Source organism: Hordeum vulgare, chromosome 3H (genome assembly GCF_904849725.1).
Source record: "Hordeum vulgare subsp. vulgare chromosome 3H, MorexV3_pseudomolecules_assembly, whole genome shotgun sequence".
Taxonomy (NCBI): Eukaryota; Viridiplantae; Streptophyta; class Magnoliopsida; order Poales; family Poaceae; genus Hordeum; species Hordeum vulgare.
The window spans coordinates 512,611,576-512,620,424 of record NC_058520.1 but is presented as its reverse complement, the minus strand read 5'-3'; the positions used below and the strand labels follow the sequence as shown (position 1 = coordinate 512,620,424).

The 8,849-nt window shown below is 43.8% G+C and overlaps 1 protein-coding gene across 1 annotated transcript; it reads right to left on the bottom strand.

The window, feature by feature from the left end:
• Positions 1-366: 366 nt before the first annotated feature.
• Positions 367-2,178, bottom strand: LOC123442332 (the record flags this gene model as incomplete). Its single annotated transcript, XM_045118338.1, has 2 exons — positions 1,159-2,178; positions 367-762 (listed from the first exon to the last, which is right to left on the bottom strand). Coding segments are annotated over exons 1-2 (1,416 nt in total), but the record flags the coding sequence as incomplete, so codon positions are not given.
• Between the last annotated feature and the right edge of the window lie 6,671 nt (positions 2,179-8,849).

Here is an 8,849-nt window from a genome sequence, read left to right as displayed (position 1 = left end):
GAACACCAACTCGAAACTGACAAGACATTGGATCACATCGTTCTGTAACCGTGGTAGAACTTCTGGATTGATTACCTTCTGAGAGATTGCATTGAGGAATGCACATAGCTTCACAATGGCTACTCGAACATTTTCCGGCAGGAGCCCCCTCAAAGCAATCGGAAGCAATTGCGTCATAATCACGTGGCAGTCGTGAGACTTCAGGTTTTGGAACTTTTTCTCCGCCATGTTTATTATTCCCTTTATATTGGACGAGAATCCAGACGGGACCTTCATACTGCTCAGGCATTCAAAAAAGATGACCTTCTCTTCTTTGGTCAGAGCGTAGCTGGCACGACCTTGAAACCATTCCGGATGCCGGTCATCAGGGTCTTTCAAACGTTGCTGGTCCTGCCGTGCTTCCTTTGTATCATTTGTCTTCCCATACACGCCCAAGAAGCTTAGGAGGTTCACGCAAATATTCTTCGTAACGTGCATCACGTCGATTGCAGAGCGGACATCTAGGACTTTCCAATATTCTAGCTCCCAGAATATAGATTTCTTCTTCCACATGGCTGCGTGCCCGTCAGCTCCCTTCGGAACTGATTGTCCGCCAGGACCCTTTCCAAAGATGACTTTCAAATCCTTGACCATATCAAATACCTCAGCACCAGTGCGTTCCGCAGGCTTCGGCCGGTGATCTGCCTTGCCGTTGTAATGCTTGCCTTTCTTTCTTACTGGATGAATTTTCGAAAGAAATCGACGATGCCCAAGGTACACGTTCTTCTTACAATTTGGCAAATGTACACTTTCAGTCTCATGTAAGCAGTGCGTGCATGCATTGTATCCCTTATTTGACAGTCCCGAAAGGTTACTAAGAGCAGGCCAATCGTTGATGGTTACGAAAAGCAACGCTCGTAGGTCAAATTCCTCTTGTTTGTGCTCATCCCACACACGGACACCACCCCACAGCTGTAAAAGTTTATCAACTAATGGCCTTAGGTACACATCGATGTCGTTGCCGGGTTGCTTCGGACCTTGGATGAGCACTGGCATCATAATGAACTTCCGCTTCATGCACAACCAAGGAGGAAGGTTGTAGATGCATAGAGTCACGGGCCAGGTGCTATGGCTGGAGCTCTGCTCGCCAAAAGGATTCATGCCATCCGTACTTAGAGCAAATCTTATGTTCCTTGCGTCAGCTGCAAAATCTTTGAACCATCTGTCGATCTTTCTCCATTGCGTTCCATCTGCGGTGTGTCTCAACTCCCCGTCCGACTTACGGTCCTCTTTGTGCCATCGCAACAACTTGGCATGCTCTTTGTTCCTGAACAGACGTTTCAACCGTGGTATTATAGGAGCATACCACATCACCTTGGCGGGAACCCTCTTCCTGGGTTTCTGGCCCTCAACATCGTCACCAGGGTCATCGCCTCTGATCTTATAACGCAATGCAGTGCATACCGGGCATTCATTCAAATTCTCGTATTCACCGCGGTAGAGGATGCAGTCGTTGATGCATGCATGTATCTTCAGAACCTCTAAACCTAGAGGGCAGACAACCTTCTTTGCTTCGTACGTACTGGTGGGCAACTCGTTATCCTTTGGAAACATATTCTTCAACATTTTCAGCAAGTTTTCAAATGCCGAGTCAGCTACACCTGCCTCTGCCTTCCATTTCAGCAAATCCAGTGTGCAGCCCAGCTTTTTCAGACCATCATCGCATCCGGGGTACAGCGCCTTTCTGTGATCCTCTAACATGCGATCCAAATTCTCCCTCTCCTTTTCAGTTTCGCAGCGTTTCCGTGCATCAGCAATGGTCCGACCAAGATCATCAACGGGATCATCACGTGCCTCTTCTTCACCTTCCCCTTCACCTTCAGCATCCTCCATGAAAGTATCACCGAAATGAGCAAGATAGCTTTCATCGATGAAATCATCCCCTTCTTCATCTTCTTCCATTATAACCCCTCTTTCTCCATGCTTGGTCCAACAATTATAGCTTGGCATGAAACCGTGCCGAAGCAGATGCATGTGAACATCTCTTGAGGAAGAGTAACCCTTCTGATTCTTACAGTTAACACATGGACAGATAACAAAACCCCCCCGCTTGTTCGCATTAGCCACTACGAGGAAATCTTTCAAACCCGTAGTGAACTCGCCGGAGAGTCGGTTAACGTACATCCATTGCCGATTCATCTGCATTATTATAATATAAAATATATAATTAACCATCATGCATTTGTTAAACTAACTAGCTACAAACAATATAAATTAAACAATGAACTACACACATGCATATTTTATCAATGACACATCAAAGGTTCATCAAGTTGCTAACCGCGATCGAGGAGTGTGGCTCCAACACTTCATGTCATGTTTGTTTCATGCTCTTGGGGCATTTCATCAAACACCTTATGTGCATAAGAGGAACCAAAAGCAAACCTAAACCCTAAGTGTGAAGAGAATGGCTCCAAATGGCTAAGTGTTGGCTGCTGGATGGGTATATATAGGGGAGGGGCTTTAGTTGCGGTTGGCCTGGCAAACCGTGACTAAAGGTGCCCGAAGGCCTTTAGTCGCGGTTGTCCTGGCCAACCGCGACTAAAGCCCCTCACGTGCACCAGCTGGCCACCGAGCGCCCTGGGCCCAGGCCTTTGGTCGCGGTTCACCTCCAGAACCGCGACTAAAGGTCCCATTAGTCGCGGTTCCTACAGCTTCGCGACTTATGGGGCTGGACGGAAGCCTGTTTTTCCACCAGTGTCAACTCCGTCGTAAGCTAGCGCATCCGATGGATTGCAGTGGTGGCGCTGCCTAGCTACAGTGTACTGTATGTCTATATAGCACATCCAACTGATTGGAAGCATTTGAAAAGTACAGGGCCAGATAGATATACCCGTATCCATATATGCCTGATGATACAGTTTGGAGTCAGGCCGCGCCACCATTGACACAAACCCTGCACTTTGACGAAATGTTTCTTTCTCATGTTGGAGCCGAAACTGATTGCACTCAGCTACCATGATGGATTGGTTCTTAGCGCGGGGTTGTCTAACCGTTCGTCGTCACAGAACACAGGGTACGTATGGTCGTATGCTGTTCACAATTTATTTGAGCTGAGCCGGTGAGACGTATGATCGATCTGGATATGGCACGCCCCTCATCTTTGTACTAACGTCTAAACCAGTAACCTTCGCCTAAGGTAGGCTGCTCATAGTGGGAGTAAGGGCATGGCTAAGATGATGCTTGGATACGCTTTAGTCTCATGACTAAAAGTAGTAGGGCTAAAACTTGTTAACCTCATTCATGCTTGGATCCAAATACTAAAGAGATTAAAATCAAGTTAATGAGCATTTATTATCCTTAAAACCCTCCAATTCAGAACTCGCATCTGTTAAAGGAGAGGAGTTAAATGAGGAGAGAGAGAGGACCAATCCACATTTTCGTAAGGGTACCCCTAACTAAATTTTTTTTAGTCTCATGACTAGTTTTAGCCCCTCTTTAGCCAGGGGTGCTTGGAACTTTAGCCTCTTAAAAATACTATTTTTAGTCAGACTAGTTTTAGTCTCTTGGATCCAAACACCCTCTAACACCGATCCTCAAACCATGTGTAACCGTGGTTCGAATGTGTTTTGTTATCTAATACGGTTCTATATATATATCGGTCCGTAGGCCGGTGGAGATGTGCTTTTTCCCTGACACATCCGCCTTTGGCAACTGTGCTACAATCGAAACCCTCCTCCATCATCGATGTGCATTCACGTTCGTCATCAGCTGGCCGCATAGTTCATCAAGCTGGGATCATGTTCATCATGTGCTAAAAGATCCTCTGGTTTGTCCCAGACACTGGGATCATGTTCATCATGTTCATCATGGCCGCATAGGAACAACTACATTGGCATGCAGAAAGCAATATCAATGAACTTAGTCATATGATCAAATGCTATGCTTACAGTTTGAGTCTTGTCCATCAGATCATTCTCCTAATGATGTGACCCCGTTATCAAGTGACAACTCATATCTATGGCTAGGAAACCTTAACCATCTTTGATCAAGGAGCTAGTCTAGTTGAGGTTTACTAGAGACACTTTGTTGTCTATGTATCCACACATGTATTTGAGTTCCCAGTCAATACAATTATAGCATGGATCATAAATAATTATCATGAATAAGGAAATATGATAATAACTACTTTATTATTGCCTCTAGGGCATATTTCCAATAGTATCCCACTTGCAGTAGAGTCAATAATCTATTTCATATCACCACGTTATTAACACCCAACGGTTTGTGAGAGAGGTTTTAATCAACGGGTCTCCAACATTCAGATTTGTGTGTACTTTGCAAATCTCTATGTCATACTGTAGATGCTGCTATCATGTTCCACTTGCAACTATTCCAAATGACGGCTCCACTATACGAATCCAGTTTGCAACTCTGAGTCATTCGGATTGGTTTCAAAGCTTGCATCGACGCAATCCTTTATGACGAACTCTTTTATCACCTCCATAATTGAGAAAAATTTCCTTAGTCTTCTAGTAACTTAGGATAACATTGACCGTTGTCCTATAATCCACTCCTGGATCACTCTTGTACCCCTTGACACACTCATGGCAAGGCACACAACATGTGCGGTACATAGCATGGCATACTATAGAGCCTATGGCTAGGGCATAGCGGATGACCTTCGTCCTTTCTCATTCTTCTGCCGCGGCCGAGCTTTGTGTCTTACTCAAATTCACACCTTACAATACAGGGAAGAACTCCTTCTTTGAGTGATCCGTTTTGAACTCTTTCAAAATCTTGTCAAGGTACACATTCATTGAAAGTTTTATCAAGTGTCTTGATCTACGTTTTATATATCTTGGTGCCCAATATTCAAGTCGCTTAATCCAGGTTTTCCTTTGAAAAAAAATCCTTTGAAGCAACCCTATATGTTTTTTAGAAATTCTACATCATTTCCGATCAACAATATGTCAACCACATATACTCATCAGAAATTCCATAGTGTTTCCACTGACTTTCTTGTAAATACAGGTTTCTTCACAAACTCTATATAAACCAAAATCTTTGATCACTCATCAAAGCGCTTATTCTAACCCCGAGATCCTTGCACCAGTCCATAAATGGATCGATGGAGCTCACATGCCTTTTAACATCCTTAGGATTGACAAAACATTTTGGTTGTATCGCATACAACCTTTCCTCAAGGAAACCATTAAGGAAACGATGTTCTCACATCCTCCTGCCACACTTCATAATTGAAAAATGCAGCAACTGCTAACATAATTCCAATAGACTTTACCATCGCTATGGTGAGAAAGTCTCATCGTAGTCAACTCCTTGAACTTGTCGGAAACCTCTTTGCGACAAGTCGAGCTTTCTAAATGGTGACATTTACCATCATCGTATGTTTTCCTTTCAAAGATCCATTAGTACTTAATAGCCTTACGACTATGAAGTAGTTATTCCAAAGTACACACTTTGCTTTCATACATGGATCCTATCTCGGATTTCATGGCCTCCAGCCATTTGTCGGAATCTGGGCCCACCATCTCTTCTTCACAGCTCGTAGGTTCATTGTTGTCCAACAACATGACCTCCAAGACAGGATTATCGTACCACTCTGGAGCAGTATGTGTACTTGTCGACCTACAAGGTTTTGTAGTATCTTGATCTGAACCTTCATGATCACCATCATTAGCTTCTTCTTTAACTGGTGTAAGTGCCACAGGAACATCTTCCTACGCCCTTCTACTCTTTGGTTGAAGTTACGGTTCAATAACCTCATCAAGTTCCACCATATTCCCACTCAATTCTGTCGAGATAAACTCTTTCTCAAGAAATGACCCATTCTTATCAACAAACACTTTGCCTTCGGATCTAAGGTGGGAGCTATACATGACTGTTTCCTTTGGGTATCTAATGAAAGAATATATCCGCTTTGGATTCGAGCTTATCAGGCTGAAGCCTTTTGACATAAGCATCGCAACACCAAACTTCAAGAAACGATATCTTAGGTTTCTTGCCAAACCATAGTTCATACGGTATCATCTCAAACTGAATTATATGGTGCCCTATTTAAAGTGAGTGTTGTTTTCTCTAATGCATAACCCCAAAATGATAGTGGCAAATCAGGAAGAGACATCATAGTACGCACCATATCCAATAAGGCATGACTACGACGTACGGACGCATCATCACAATATGGTGTTCCACATGGCATGAGTTGTGAAACATTTTCCACATTGTCTTAATTGTATACCAAACTCATAACTCAGATATTCACCTCCATGATCACATCGTAGACATTTTATCCTCTTGTCATGATGATCTTCAACTTCACCCTAAAATTGCTTGAACTTTTTAACATTTCAGACTTGTGATTCATCAAGTAAATATACCCGTATCTACTCAAATCATCTGTGAAGTAAGAAAATAATGATATCCACTACATGCTTCAGCACTCATTGGATTGCATACATTAAAATTTAATATTTTCAATAAGTCACTTGTTCATTCCACTTCATTGGAAAACGAGGTCTTTAGTCATCTTGCCAATGTGGCATGGTTCGCAGTCTCAAGCGATTCAAAAATCGAGTGAGTCCAAAGATCCATTAGCATAGAGTTTCATCATGTGTTTGCACTAATAGGCATGGTTCGCATGTCTCAAGCGATTCAAAATCAAGTGAGTCCAAAGATCCATCAGCATGGAGTCTCCTCATGCGTTTTACACCAGTATGACCTAAGTGTCAGTGCCACAAGTAAGTGGTACTATCATTACTAACTTTGCATCTTTTGGCAATAATGCTATGAACATGTGTATCTGAAAAGGATCGAGATGGACCTAGAGGGGGGGGTGAATAGGTACAAATCCAAATTTTAATAATTATTTAGCAATTTTAGGCTAAAGTGCGGAATATGAGTGTAAGCCTAATAATTCCTATGACAAAGAGTAAGCTATCTGGAGCGAAGTAAGACAAGCGGTAAACAATAATCAAATACAGGTATGTAATAAGGATTGACACAAGTAGAGAGTTAGGGTTAGGAATAACCGAAACTCCGAGAGAGACAAGGATGTATCCCGATGTTCACTTCCTTGGAGGGAAGCTACGTCACCGTTAGAGGGGCGGATGTTACCACGAAGGCTCACCCTATTCTCCCTTTGAGATAACTCCACGAAGGCGTTTCTCAACCACTAGTGGTAAGCCTTGAGGTGGCTTCCAAACCTTCACAAACTTTCCAAGGGATATCACAATGGTTCAATTCCTCTCCGAGGACTCCTACCGCCAAGGAGTCTCCAACCTCCAAGAGTAACAAGATCACGGGGATTGCTCAAAACTTGCTCAAATCACAAATCACTTTGGTGGGAAGGAGGAGAGGGAGACGATCTATCTTTTGATTGGAACAACACTCAAAGGGACTCACAAATGCTCTTGGGATCTAGGATTTGGTGTAGACAAGAGTGAGTGAGAGGAAAGGTGTTCTTGGGTGTATTCTAGCTGTGTTGAACACCCTTTCACGAGGTGGGAGAAGAGTATATATAGTGTGGAGTGAAATCTAGCCGTTGGAGGTGCTTTCAGTCACACAGGGTCCGGACGTCCGACAGTTGCCGGAAGTCCGGGCGTCCGCGAGGGGCCGGACGTCCGACAGGGGTCGGTCGTCCGAGGCCTGTAGGCACGACTGGAACTCTTTTGAGATTTATCAGCGACCGGACGTCCGGAGTAGACCATAAATTCATGTTATACAGCTCAAATTCTACTGGTGGTGGGTTCCGGATTTCCGACGGGGGTCGGACATCCGGCGCTCGGAGGTCCGGAGGGAGCCGGATTTCCGAGTTATAGAACTCAACTTCTACTGGTGCAGGCTTCCGGATTTCCGGGGATTGGCCGGACGTCCGGCCCTCGGATGTCTGGAGGGAGCCGGATTTCCGAGTTATATGCCACACAAACTTCTGGTGAAGGGCTGTGGATTTCCGAAGCCAGCCGGTTGTCTGGCCCTCGGACGTCCGGAGGGACCCGGATGTCCGAGGCAACAGACCTGTTTTGAACTGAGAACAGAGTGGACAGAATGTGGTATTGGATATGAGAGTAAATATGTGGTATGAGCAAGTTCATCGCAAAACCTGTGATCCCCTCTTAATAGTGCGTGATCCCTATACTCAATATCAGTAAACTCAAAAGGCTACTCTACATCATCTTTTCTTAATCCCGAGCCTTCTCGAAATATAAATCCCCAATCTTTTCAGACAACCTTTGGCACATAATTCTCAATCTACTAAAGTACTTGCCATCGTGAGATACACTCAACAAATAGGATTAGTTCCCTATGTATGTGTTGTCATTAACACCAAAAGTCGATTAGGGGCATGGCATGCACTTTCAATCTCCCCCTTTTTGGTAGTTGATGACAACATATACATAGGTATCAAAAAGATTTAACATACTATAGTCTTGGAGATATTTAGTAAGAAGCTCCCCCTTAGTATATGCATGATAATAAAAAATCGAAGCTCCAATGGATCAACATGTAAAGATAATAGATCATCATAGAAATAGTGAAGCAAGACATAATAGTCTATGATGATATCATAGCAATCCATAGCAAATCACAACCATTCATAAGTAGCCATACATGAGTTTATCCATTACATTAAATCTCCAAAGGCTAAAAATTACGATAAAAACTACGATACATTACTCCCCCTTTGGCACCAAGTACCAAAAAGGGAGCCATCAATAGCACCAATCACGCTCAGAGCTCCTCACCATCATCATCAACATCATCAGCCAAGCCACTGCCACCAGCCTCGTCAAGGAAATCAGACCACTCCGGACCAGAAGGGAAGCCAAAATCAGTAGGAGGAGCAGCAG